A 14,363-nucleotide genomic window follows, 5' to 3' on the forward strand; every position below is an offset into this window, starting at 1 on the left:
ATGTATATGAAACTGAAGTTTTGTCTTTTGTCTTGTCAAGTCAACACTTTCGATTGTTTGTCATGATTTAAGCCCGTTTTCCCTTATTTCACTAACTCAAATTTTACCATAAACAAATATAGGAATATATTGTAAGGCGAATAACAGTATATTTAGAAAGATATCCGGAAATAATAGATTTCTTAATAAAACTCTGAAATGAATGAACGATATAAAAAGCTCCCATGTGAACTTACGTCAAAAATCTCGAAACCAGCAATATCCAACACACCAATAAAGTAGTTTCTCTTTGCCTTGGTGTCAAGGGTCTTGTTTACTCTCTTGACCAACCATGCAAACATACGGTCGTAGAGAGACTTGGCCAGAGCGCTTACAGAGTACACAACTTGATCCTTGTTACGACCCTGGGTTACAAACTCGTTTCCGACCTTTATCTTGGGTTTCAGGAGACCCTTCAACAAGTCACCGGCGTTGACTCCAAGCAAGAATGCAACCTTCTCAGCCTCTGAAAATAGATAGATTTTTGAAATATAATTTTCAATTTAAGGGTCACATATCTTAAACCTCAAACACGACAAATATTTCAATATTGAGATGAAATTCTTTGAAATTAATAATGGGATACAAATGTTTCAAAATTTTTAAACCGAATAAACTTTATTCTGCTAACGGAAGAATGTTCATATAAAAAAATAGTAACAGAATGCTGTTTTGTCACTCCGACTACGGTCAGAGTAAGACTACACATTAAAGTATAGCTTTCCCGTCATACCTGCTGTTCCATCGGGTTCGGCTTGTTCTTCTCTCGGTCTCTGCTTGAATTTCATCTCACCAAAGTGGATGATAGCTGAAGTACATTTAAACATGCTTGTCTTCTCTTCGTTTGTGAATCCAAGAATATCAAAGGCTTCCTATAACATAAGATTCATGAATCATTAAACAAGATATTGGTTACAATATTACAATATTTTAAATTCGATAAAACTTGAAAAAATTATTGCAAAGAGTTGCAGTTATTAAATACAGAAGTATACATAATGTCAAGATGAATTTGTTTTAGGAGTACATGTACTGGATACTGCTTTGTTTACAGATAAAAATGACAACATACATCAGTGATGTGCATTTCTTCGTTATCATCGATACCGTCGACAGTCAGCACACCCTGGTTAATGAAGGAATACAAGCCTGGATCTGATGACACCAAGCAAATCTCTGCAATGTAAAAAACATAGTATAAGACATTAGGCGTATCAAATCTTAATGCTCAATGATGCCAGTTAATCATTAATGCAACAGGTATAAATTCATTTAGTGCTAATTAAATTATTAGCATATGACAAAATGCTGTTAATTCTGTTTAACCTCTTCAAATACTAAAACGTTTTGTAGAAAGGCCAAAACATATTGCAATCAGAACTAACGGTTTGTCAGATAAATTATTGGCGTCAACTAGCTGTGTTGTAGAGACCTATTATACGTTAGTTTTGTGTCAGAACTAATAATTGGTTCAGAATAATTTATTGATAAAACTAAATGCTTTGTTGTATCAAATAAATTTGGTGTTTAATAAATTTTGTTTTCAACTAACTAATGTTGAACAACTAAGAACTATTATTCTGTCAGAACTAAACGTATTGTAGTCAGAACTAAACTTGATGTTTTCACTAAATTGTAGTCAGACCTAAACGTGTTGTTGTCAAACCTTAACGTGACGTTGTCAAACCTTAATGAGTTCTAGTCAGATCTAATCAAAGTGTTAAAGTAAGAACTAAAGTTATTGCAATCAGAACTAAGCTTTTTGCAGTCAAACTTACAGACATAATTAGTTTTTGTTGTTGTCAGAACTAGACATATTGTAGAAATACTTAAGCGTTTCGTTATTATTAAATTCAAAAAAGACAAACATATATGACAAAGCAATTGCTGTTACAGGTTTAAGAAATATAGAACAACTGTTATACCATGGTATTTTGGGAAGGCAGGTGAGAGCAACTGGTAGAAGATGTGGTAGTTTCTCTCAGCAGATTGCTGGAAGGTCACACGGGACTTCTCCAACAAGTCTGTAAAACAGGATAAATGTTACATGTCAAAACTTGCGATATATATTGACAGAAACAGCAACCGAGGAATGAAAATATAATTAAAGTATGTATAATATGCCATTTACATATTCTAACATATATTTCAGAGTAATGTCGACCAATATAACAGTAAAAAGGGAGAAGAAAAATCTTCCAATACGGCAATTATAATAATAATTTTGATCGAGGTAGTTTCTTTTTTTCATAGCTACACAGGAAAATGAAAAGGAAATAAGTCTAAATTTTAATTGCCCAATATACTTGTATTAAGTAAGGATCAGAATTTATTTGATAAAGAAGGAACCATAACTTACAAGTCTCAATATCAGCTCCGGCTATTTTTCCAGTAGGTCCAAAGTGGATACGGATGAATTTACCCTACATAAAAAATGGGAAAAGGGTTCTGCAGTTTCGTGTTAAAAACAATGTTTATATCAAATTCACATTTTAAAATTATCAAAATTTCATATTAATCTGAATGTCTGAAACTTCTGATGTACATGTACACTTTATATCTGCAAAGTTCCCTAAATACTTTTATCGAATATGTTCTTCTCTAAACGTCAGTATAATAATTATCTATACAAAATGGGTGAGAGTCTATTAATCAAAATAAAGTACATGTATTGTATATTATATATATTTTCATGTAAGACTAACCTGTATACCTGAAAGGTATAAAAATAGTCCATATATATGTACATGTATATGTATAGAATAATAAGTCCATGCAGGATTGGAATAACAATTATCAGGTGAATTGTGGGTTCGTGCATTAAGGTGGGTATCACACCAAAGAAATAAGAAAATGACTGCAAGTCGAGAAAATAGATTTTTACATTTATACTTTTCTAATGTTATCTGAACGATTATAATTGGATGACAATTGTTTGTAAATGAAGTGATAATTACATTCATTGAGGTTCGTTTTTTATCTCCCAAAGTCGTCGTACAGAGTTTGAGACCTAATGCAAGTGTTGTAGTTGTCGTGTTGTTGATTTTCATATCCTCATATTTAAGTGACGCGATGCAAAATCTGATCAGATGGCAGACAGAAGACACTAGTACGGCCTATTTAACGTCAGTACACTTTTACATTATAACTAGCAATTGGAAAATAAAGTCATAATTAACTTCCAGAGAAAGGAAATCTAAAATATGTCAATCGATCTGTAATATGTATACTTACAAATCTTGAGGAGTTGTTATTTCTGATAGTCTTGGCGTTGCCAAAAGCTTCCAACACTGGGTTGGCTTGAATAATTTGATCTTCAAGATTTCCCTACAGGGCGCAAACACACACGAAAGAGAAAGAAAACATAACATAAAATGCAAGTGTTAATAAAAGTAGGATAAATGTGTTAAGGGATTAACTTATCTAATACTGTGTAACTATATGAGGTAATCTAAAGCATTCATTACCCCTTTTGTACTTACAAAACGGGAGGAGTTGTTATTTCTAACTGTCTTAGCATTACCATAGGCTTCCAGAACTGGATTCGCCTGGATAATTTGATCTTCAAGAGTACGCTACAGTAATGTGACACACAGGAAAATATGGTTAATTTCAGATATACAACAATTCTATCAGCACACTTTTTCAACGGAGGAGAACATTTTCTTATCAACACGATCACAATTATGATTACAGTATCAAATGGTCTTCGTTTTTAAAACAGCAGCTATGCAAAAAGGTTTTTAAATTTTTACAATATTCTGTTCTCCTTCGTTGGTAAGACAATTAAACTTCCAAGGATTGAAGGTTATATAAGTCTAGAGGGAAGGTCGGCAGGGTATGGGGATATATTCTTCAGGGGAAGGGAGGTACACACTGTCACCAAATATAAAAAAATGTAAAAGAAAGGGAAAATTAAATACTCTAATACTCCATGTTAACACTGCAACCATCAGTATCAATCTAGGAAGGGTTTGTAGGTAAAAAAAGGGATGATCCATCACGCTTGATAAAGATCAAGCTCGCTGGCTACTTACGAATCTAGAGGAGTTGTTATTTCTGACAGTTTTAGCATTTCCGTATGCTTCTAAGACAGGGTTCGCCTGTATGATTTGATCTTCTAAAGTGCCCTAAATATGCACAGCAAGCAGAGCGGTTAACATCAAGATAAAGTATAAACACAAATCACACAATAAATAAAAACTATGTAAAAGATCACACAAGAAAGGTGGTGGAGATATTAATGCTGGAAAGTAAGGTAATGACATAATGCTGTAATATAGAAAAAAAAGATAATGTCCGTGGAAACTCAGACCAATCTATTTAACACCCAAACCATATCTAACAATATCTGAAAGGCATTAAAAAAACCTTCAGAAATGTTGGAGCGGAATAAATAGGAAGGGTCGTGCCATGATGCTTTGAAGAGTTTAGAAAATGGGTATACTTCACACAGGAATTATTATTTTTGTATGGTATATTGATTAAATGTTGGAAAACGTGCGTTTTGAGAAGGGGTAAGTAAGCTTGACAAGGAGACTGATGCAGACTAAAGGATTTTTTACTTTAGTTTTTTTAAAAAAAAAGTATTAGTTTCGCCTTAGAATTCAGACAGGATTGTTGAATAAGAGCATTCTTGGATTTGGAAGGTAACACATTACGGGAAATACCGGGTATGGGTACCATTCGAAAATATCAAAATAAAATAAGGGTTTCTATATCTAGAGTGTATGACACGTGGGTTACTGCCATCGCCGTCTTTTCTATTTTGTTTACTTACGAATCGGGAGGAGTTGTTATTTCTTGTAGTTTTAGCATTGCCATATGCTTCGAGACATGGGTTAGCCTGAATAATCTGATCCTCAAGTGTACCCTGTAAGGTTTTAGCTACTCGATTAAAGTAATGTACAAAACAAATCAGATTCCGCTCATTCAGAAACGCCACCCGTGCAATTTGTGACGTTTCTTAGGAAATCATAAATATGCATGATAATAAAAACAGGCAAAAGTATACCTGCTAGCACAATGTTTTTCTTCTTGCGTAAATGTCTTACATTAGCCATAATAAAATAATTATTTTTTCTTTGCCTTAAAAGCAATTAAAAACAAAATGTAAATGATGAAAATATATGATGTCCTCTGTAAAAAGAAGCACGCAGGATTTGCATATACATATAAGTATTAATAGGTTTGTAACAATTGTGAACACGTCTAACTACAGGGAAAACTCGACTCGAAATAGATTAATATCAACTTTAAGCAGTTTAGTATAAAATAACTGTTATGAAAATCGTAAGGTGACAGGGAAAACCCGTGGTTTTTTATGGAGAGTACCATGGCGAAGCCAACCTCTTCCAATCATATTTTTTTTTCAAGCAACATTGTCAGTATAACAATATTGTCAGTGAAAGCGGGTAAAACATTTCATGTTGTTATATTCGAACAAGAAAGTCTCGCGAGAAAAGAGGGAAGGGTGAACATAGGGAATGAATCAACTGTATTAATTTCACATCAAACTGGTATGGGAAGAGTAAAAAAAGTACGTTATTCGTTATCTTTTATATTGAAGGTTTAAAACTAAATATTGGTTCAATAATAATAATAATAATAACAATGATAATAAAAGTTCCCGAGGCAAACAGCAAAAACATAGAACTTCTCGGGCTGTAAAAGGGGTCTCCATTCTATGTTCCAGGGTCAAACTGACTTACTATCGCTCTTTCTTTGAATAGTCACAGTGTAACTCATCCTCTGACAAGCATTGGGCCTTTCAAAACCTGTATTTGGGTAGGTGTAAATGTAAAGGGGTTTGAGGGTATTGTGAGGTAGAAACAGAAAGAGGGTAGTTAATTCGGATTGATAAAATTGATTTGTTAGTTTTTTGTTGTTTTTTTTGTTTTTTAAGGGTTCGGTTGTGAAGAAGGAAAGGAAATAGAAGGTTTTTGAAAAAAGGGGAGTAGGTAAAGGATAATAGGGTAAAGAAAAGAAAAAAAGACATAGATGTTAAACATTTTACAAAAATAGATGAAATGATGTAGCAAAATGTTGGTAACATGAAATATCAATAATAACTAGTTTTACAATTTTACTTAACAACTGATTAGCCTATACATATGACAATAGTGAAAATAAGCAAACTAATATCTATAATTATGATGACAAAATGATCCATGTAAGTTAAATGAAAACAGCTTAAATTGACTCAACAATGTAAATACTTAAAATTCAATTACAGGACGTTCTTTACTAATTTTACCACTCGGTATCACAGCAAGCTTCACTACGTTAACTAAAATACACATGTTAATTTCAAATAGGATCGTTGTGACTGCACCTGTCAGAAATCTGAAATGGGTGTTTTTTTTATAACAAAGTGAAGAGTTAACAGAAAAACAAGGGTTCACTCAGGGTAACTACATCTCTCTAATTCTCTTTCCCTTTTCTATCAATATCTTGCACGAAACAATGAATTGGATTGGACAGAATTTAAACAGTTTGCCATAGAAATAGGAACGAACAAACAAAAAATAACATATCAAAATAAATGTTTATTAGATAGGTATTGGTGATAACGGGTGGCAAGAAAATGGAAAACATTTGCCTTAAATATCCTAATCACTGTAAAAAAGTTATTTTCGAAATAAAATCCAGAACATTTTGTTTTAAATATATGCTCTTTCTACAAATCTAAAAGATAAATGTTTTCCATTTAAACCGAGAAATGGGGAAACAGTGGGGTAAAAGCATGCGAAATGGTGAAGTCAATCTACTTTGTATGTCCACGGCCTTCAATGTTGACCTATAAATAAAGTACGAAAACCCATGCAAGGTATTGAATTGTAAACAATCAACATAACATTTAAGGGTTATATTGGCAAACTGTATTAAATCACTGGGTTTAAAATAAATGTTTTTTGTTGCTTTTTAAAAATGACATAATTAGAGCTTAATGGCTTATTTGTGAACCATTAAGATTACTATTGACCTTTCATGAACGTCATATAGTTTCGTGCAATCTATTACAAGGTTTAGAGTACGTGACAACCTTCTTGATTTCTTTTTCCTTTTCATCCTCTATCGGCTTCTGGAGCTGGGCAGCTACTTTGGCAAAGTACATAATTACCTTCTTCGTGTTTTCAGTCTTACCAGCACCGGACTCTCCACTGTATCAAATTTTTATATAAATAAATAATTCATACATATACGATATCATACAATTTATAAGAAGATATGGTTAAGTAAATATATCCATCTATGCAAAGAGTAATAGAATGCATTAACTAATTACTGATTTAGTTCAACCACTTTACTGAAGCCCGTGTAATTTTGTTAATTTTGTGTTTGTTTGGTGTTGTCATATATTACAATATTATTGTGTCATTTTGATCGATAGTATTTTATAATGTAAATTATCACTAAGTATAATCAGTATGCAATTATTACTCTTTGCATGACCATAGTTCAAAAGAAATATTCCACTGTGCTCCGTTATTTAGAAAAGCTATACGTTCTACATATAGCTTTTTTATGGACACAATACGGACTCAAAATGTTAGGATTGCTTTTTTGGACAAATGCTTGAAGAATAAGATGATAATTTTGCACAGTGAATCATTTCAGAATGTGATAATTATGTACAGTGTCTGGTCACGCTGTACACGCTTTATTGCCAGAAACTTACGGCATAGGGAGAGTCTTGCGCTTTTGAATCTATTTTGGCTGTCTCTCCCTTTTTGTAGATATTGGCAGCAACTATGGCAAAATATTTGATAACTTTCTTCGTACTTTCTGTTTTACCAGCGCCACTTTCACCTCTTTTTGGTGGTAAAAGAATATATAAAACAGATAAAAAAACAGAAACAAGTTAGAAAGGTTGAGGTATTAGTAAAATAGTTTTACATAGTTCCTTATAACTTGATTGTTAGTCACAAGAAATCGTAAGATGTTGGTGAAGGAAAGGAAGGATTTCACAGCAAACGTAATTTTCACAGATGCTACCATTAATAGTTCCTTTATGGAATCGGTCAATACCATAATACTGAATTATTTTGTAATTCAGAAATGATTCAACTATGTGTCGGATTTGTAAAATTTATATTAAGCTAGCATCTGCGAAATATTTGTAATTCAACACTGAGTGTTAACAGTGCTCTAGTGATATGAAAACGAAAATATTTTTTTATCAAATCATTTTATCAAAGAATATAAAATATTCAATGTGTAATAAAATTTCATTTTGTACGTGAGGCATGCGGTTGGAAATCTTGTGGGGATAACACGGGAAAGAGTTTAATTTGAACTCACGTGATCAACATGGACTGGTTCTCACGATCTGAAAGAAATCAATTGTAATGTAAGAACCATTTAGTAAATAGACTTATAGTACTGACTAATTGGATTTTTTTTTTATAAAACTGCATTGTTTACAGTATTTTATGAAATATTTTAAAGCGTTTTTTTTTCTTTATAAAAATGCTCATTCTTCTTAAAAACCCATTAATTATGCCTCTAAAATCCACTCTGTTGTCTAGAAATGCGTATAAAAACAAATTAACGGCTCACTATGCCTTAGAAATGCTATCATATTTATTTTTCAAAATCTGTGTTTGGTCTCGTGTTACAGTTTACACATTTGCTCTATCTTTTGCTGACAATTGGTAAAATTATAGTTAATTAGTATTTTGTATGAAAATCATGTATGGAAGTAAAAATACTACTTTTTTACATTTTGCTACCTTTCAACAAATAGCTGTTTTTTTTTCAGTCGTAAAAACATCTCATAATTATATGCATTGTCTTAATCCACTGTTTAAACTTTATTAAACACATGTTTGTCATTTCTAAAAATTAAAAAAATATGGATTTCTGAGGCATAACGGGCCTTTAAAAACGATCGTTTGACCTCAACGGCTCAGCTCATAGCCCTTAACTGCTAAATTGTGTGATGATTTTCCCAGTTTTAAATTTGGAAGAGACCATTTAAAGTTTAACGAAGCTCATGAAGTATGAAAATAAAATCACTGAGCTGCCAACAGTAAACAGCATAGCCAGACTGTACGAATGCTCTCGATTTCAACAGCTTAAGTGCGTAAAACAAATTAATGTAAAAACAATCAGTGTTCGCGGTAACTTTGTATTTACAAAAACTGCTCTGTTGATCGTACCTTTTTTTGTACTATAGTAATATAAGGATAAATGAAATATAGTTTTTGACTTGAAGATGAAAGAAAAAAATATGTAATTATGTAACATTTGTACAACAATAACACAATTTATGACTAATAAACAAAAACTTTAAACGTCTCATAGGATATTTTTTCTTATAAGTGGTACGTGTATTTCTATGAAAATATTTAACATGATTGTATTTCTAATATTGATGTAACATATCTACCGGGGTATCTTACGTCAAAATGTGTAGATACTTAATGCAATGTACATTGTATAATTATACTACTATAAACTAACCATTATCACACTTATTGCTCTTTTATTCAACTTCATCAAAATTTTATGCATTTGAAAAAACAACACAAGTGCTGCATTTATATTAAGTGTATTATATAGGAGCTGGCACGGTAACACTTCTTTCAATACCAAGATTTTTTTTTACCAGAATTACTCATTACGGATTCAGGAGTATACAAATAGGCTAGTTCTTATTCTGTGAAATAATCCTTCAGACAGTTTAATTTCTGAACTTACTATTTGACGTTAAAATATCATCAGAATAATGAATTATTTTATAAAAACAAAAAAAGATTTTAGCAAAGCTGCTCAGTCAATAAAGCATGACTATTTATCGCTTGCAATATTTGATTATTTAAGTCTACAAAAATATTATTTTTTTTTTTGAAAATATGTTTTAAATGAGTAATTTAACAAACAATTTTTCTGGTTAAAAACAATAAACTTTCTTTGTTCAAAGTAAATTAAAAGGAACCTATTTATGTAAAATATATAAACAACTTTTTCAAAGTAAATCATCTATAGACATTAAACGGCATATTTTTCGTGTCAGTTTTACACTATTTTTATTGAGTATAAATACATGAGGAAATTTATGTTGAAGCTTCCCTCTGAAATTTTATCTCTATCTGTATCAACCATTACCGTTACTCCTTCAAAATCTTCTTGGCAAATGTTTATATATTTACGTCCAGGTAAATTTTATAACCAGACGCCGGTAGCGTTTGTGTGAAAACTGATAAGCACCAGGTGTTCTAATTTTAGAACAAGTCTCCCATATTAGGAGCGAGCGTTTCAGAATTCTGGCAGATATTTCAAACTCTTCCGGCAAGTAATAAGATCTCTTCACTGAGGCTATCGACAGGGGCAATTCATCTTAAAATCTAAATACCGCTTATAAGATAACCTTGAAATATAAGCAATTGTTAAACAGAGCTTGGAAAGTTGTTATAAGATTTTAATGATATTTGTAGAGAGTACTCGTGGGGTAATAGATGTTAACATGGTCTTAATTTGATCTGAGTCTATTTTATTGCCCTTAATCATAGATATATTGCAGAAATCGTATAAGAGTGAAGAAGTGTAATGGGAAAATTATGGTATACACTGTTTATAACAAATACAAGATATTTTAGATATAAAATAAGTTAAAAAACGGCTAACAAATGAAAGAAAACATCAAATCAATGGGAAGACTTACCTTATGATTAAAAGAATGATTTAGCAAAAGAAGAGAAGCTATTTCTCCTCGGATGTAAATGAATAATGATTTGTGATGTTTATCTTATATTAATATAACATTAAGAATATTATCAATGCTGAAAAATGACATTAATGACAGTGTTTATCAAATATTGTCATTTTCTTCATACTACGTGAAAAATACCAGTCAACTTACAGATTCTTTTGTGCAAAACGAATCAGACACACAATTAAAGATGACAAAAATGCATTGGTTATAGAATAAAGAATAAAACAATAAAAATCAACGCTAATATTCACTTACAGAATACTGAAATATAACTTCACCATACTAATTATACGTTTTTAGTTTCATACATTTATATTATGAGTATCTGAGAGCGGACCTTATTACCTTTTCGTTCTATGAATGTACACTTGCAACATTTATGACAAATGGAAAGATAGACGATTTGTACGGACTGGCAGGAAAAAAGGGCTGATTCATCTTAATAATATTTTACACACGAAAATATGTCCAAAAATTGAACCCACGTTTATAATGAACTTATAAGTAACGGTTTCGTTATGTTTAAGACATTACCTTGCAACATGTACTGGTAGGCGTTGTCGGCAATGGAGAACAAATGAGGGGGCATTTCCAGCTTCCTCTTGCCACGGTACTTGGCGATAATTGAGTCAAGGTAAATGGGCAGGCGGCGGTAAGGGTTCACAGCCACGCAGAAGAGGCCGGAGTACGTCTGTAAAAAACATGTTTAATTGATATGGTTATATTTATATATTTTGATAAGGCATAGGCTGTAGAAAAGGACTCATATAAGGTTGTTTAATTTTCGTACAAGTACTACTATTTTTGCAAAATCTCAAAATTTCAGGTTCAAAAACAGGAAAGAATATATACAGAACTACATATCATTTAAAGAATATATGATACACACCACTGTGTTAAACTTAACCATTTTCTTACTCCTCTCCGTGCACACAAATTAATATAGCTAAATCCTCAAAAAAATGATTCAAATGAGAAACTACGTATTAAGAATAAGAAACTTTTGTTTTTAATTACTTAATGTAAATACACTCATTAGCAAAGAAATATTATCATTAACAAACCGTTAAACATATAAATGAATTCTCAAATACTATTTTTAGAATCATTGAATTCCAAGTAGTCACGAGCGATGAAAGTAAGAGGGACATATACTGATTTATTGTAATCAATTTTCAAAATCGCTACAAAGACGAACTTTGTATGGTAAAGAGCCATATATGTGATCTGTACGAGTGAATATCATATTTAGATAAATTGTTTTATTGTATGTTTACATTACTGAACATCGAGGACTAACAAGCGGTCAGAATCTATTTTTAGAGTGATCAGAATCATAAAATGCTTACATAGATGAATCCCGAGAAGTAACGAGCTCTGAGATTGTGCAAGACGGAAGCCTCGTTCAGGTAGGTCATATTGGCCATGTCCTCTGTCATCTCGAACTTGGGTGGATTGACCTGCTGAACATCATCCTTCTTGAATGTCTTCACCTGTATTTAAAATACCTTGATTACACTTAATCCGATTTATCTTCAGCAAAATTCAAATCTTTGCTTGATTGTATGTCATGGAGTATTGCACACATATATATTCATTACTATATGATTTAAAATGAGTTTAATGGCAATTTCAGGTTTCTATATTTTTTTTATAGCTTTGCCCTTGACATTCGAAATCTGAGACATTTAACATGCCGTCTGCATTCTTATTTCGAGTAGTTAAGGTAATCTACGGATAGACTGATGTACAAATATCTATTTTGTGACTTTCTTCAATATTCATACATCTCAAAGTTAGTTTCTTGATAATATTGACAATAAACTTACGTCATTGTTCTTTTCCAGTTTTACGGTGACATCTTCACCTTTCGTAGACTGAATATCGGCTCTAACAAAGCCCTCTTTCTCGTCTGGTACCCAACATGCTTTCTTGCCATCGAATGGTTTGGCCTCTCTCATCACTTTCTTGTGATCTACGGCCAGGTACTGGAAGTCGGGATCTTGAGACCAGTCAGTAGACATGGTTACGGTTTTGATATGTTACTTAGGTGAAAAAATACGAAAATTCCAAGACAACCTCCTCACGTTTATGCCAAGACTCGAACAGCCCTTTACACTGAAAACAGAAACAGGCTCTTTTATTTTACATCTTATACGATTTACAAAAAAAAATATAGTATTATCAAAATAACAATAACCGCAGTTACTAAATGGAAAAATCAACTAATTGATTTCACGAAACTCATTTTGTTCGGGAGGGGGGATAATGTATTTAGGGGATACTGTATTTACAGAACAATCATTTATTCACAAAAATCCTACCCAGGAACCAATCCCGATAAAATATAAAGAACTCAATTGTCTGTATCAGCTGTATCAGAATATCAGAACTGCTCTTTATGAAATTGCTAGAAAGGTGAACAGCGGTTTAGAAGCGGTTGAACTCCGACAGGCGGGAGTGGCCTTGATACGCCTACGTTCCACAGATAACCTACCATTCCATGCATCTTGATAAATTTAATTATTTCATATACTATAGGAACCGTTTACCGCTTTTCTAAACTAGAGAACTATGATTCAAACGAAATGTTATATTGTTATATATGTATAATCAAAATTGCAAAAAAAAAACAAACAAAAAATTAAAAAAAAAACACCGAAAAACCTGAAAGTGTCCTGTTTAAAGGGTGAGAAACTGCAAGATGTATCGTAACTTCAACTTATAAATGCATTTTAAGATATGTACGGATAAGCGGTGTTATTTGAAACATCCACAACTTTTAACAAACCTGTACCGTTTAGAAACTAAGATATAATTAAAATACATTTATACAAACGATATCATTCCAGTTAAAAGTCCAATACTAGTAGGTTTTTTCAAAATTCCATGTTAAACCTTACTTCCTTCACAGTTCTTACTGACATATATACCTGTCACACTTCAAAAAGTTAATCCAGAATAGTGTATTAAAAAGTTACAAATTACTGTCAAAGGTACGCCAATTTAAATATGATAGATATATCTTAATCACAAATCTAAATCCTTAAATCCGCTCCGTTAGCTAATAAAACCATTCTCCCATAAATAGTAATAAATGTAGAATTACTATTACATTACAATTACGGATAATTACGTAGCGCGTGCTCCAAATATCCGCTCTTTTAATTTGGGTGGGGTAAATTTACAAAGTAAATAAGTAAAATGTAAAAAGATACACTGTACTTACAGAGTGGTAGAGCTAGTTCTTGTGAAGCTGCCGTCTGCAAAATTCTTTTATATCACGTGCTGAATCGTTTACCTGGTAATATAACAAGTTATTTCATTGGATGAAATGTTTTGCTGAACGAATGAAACAGATCGTCTTATCTGATCAGGCATGTATGGAATAAGAAACAAGTTGCTTTTTGGCATTGAATATCTGCATAATCCTTATGGCCAAATAATTACTGGTGAAACCTTTTATTTCATAAAAGACAAAAATATATAATTTCTTAAATAAGAAGAAGAACAACAAAAATCATTGGAAAGAAATGGTGTAAATATCCATAAGTAAATAAGAAAAGTTTTTTTTTTCAAAATGAATTATTTCAAAGTAATTCTT

At 31.9% G+C, this 14,363-nt stretch overlaps 1 protein-coding gene across 13 annotated transcripts in view; it reads right to left on the minus strand.

Annotated features, from left to right (window-relative positions):
* The window catches only part of LOC132735150 (myosin heavy chain, striated muscle-like), a 33,203-nt gene extending 19,144 nt beyond the window's left edge, over positions 1-14,059 (minus strand). For 5 of the 13 annotated variants that reach the window (XM_060722055.1, XM_060722057.1, XM_060722056.1 and 2 more), the window contains exons 1-12: positions 13,989-14,059; positions 12,589-12,877; positions 12,109-12,252; positions 11,294-11,450; positions 8,344-8,371; positions 7,721-7,853; positions 3,274-3,366; positions 2,399-2,462; positions 1,965-2,063; positions 1,112-1,215; positions 773-911; positions 237-505 (exon numbers count right to left, since the gene is read on the minus strand). In XM_060722055.1, coding sequence (XP_060578038.1) covers positions 237-505; positions 773-911; positions 1,112-1,215; positions 1,965-2,063; positions 2,399-2,462; positions 3,274-3,366; positions 7,721-7,853; positions 8,344-8,371; positions 11,294-11,450; positions 12,109-12,252; positions 12,589-12,783 — 1,425 coding nt within the window. In that variant the 5' untranslated portion in view covers positions 12,784-12,877; positions 13,989-14,059. Of the gene's footprint in view, positions 1-236; positions 506-772; positions 912-1,111; positions 1,216-1,964; positions 2,064-2,398; positions 2,463-3,273; positions 3,367-3,521; positions 3,615-4,076; positions 4,170-4,819; positions 4,913-7,084; positions 7,203-7,720; positions 7,854-8,343; positions 8,372-11,293; positions 11,451-12,108; positions 12,253-12,588; positions 12,878-13,988 lie in introns of all 13 variants that reach the window. The other 8 variants (XM_060722063.1, XM_060722062.1, XM_060722059.1 and 5 more) reach the window with 6 other exon arrangements.
* Positions 14,060-14,363: the final 304 nt, after the last annotated feature.

The sequence above is a fragment of the Ruditapes philippinarum genome, unplaced genomic scaffold, assembly GCF_026571515.1.
Source record: "Ruditapes philippinarum isolate M1 unplaced genomic scaffold, ASM2657151v2 ctg555_1_1_1_1, whole genome shotgun sequence".
Classification (NCBI taxonomy): Eukaryota; Metazoa; Mollusca; class Bivalvia; order Venerida; family Veneridae; genus Ruditapes; species Ruditapes philippinarum.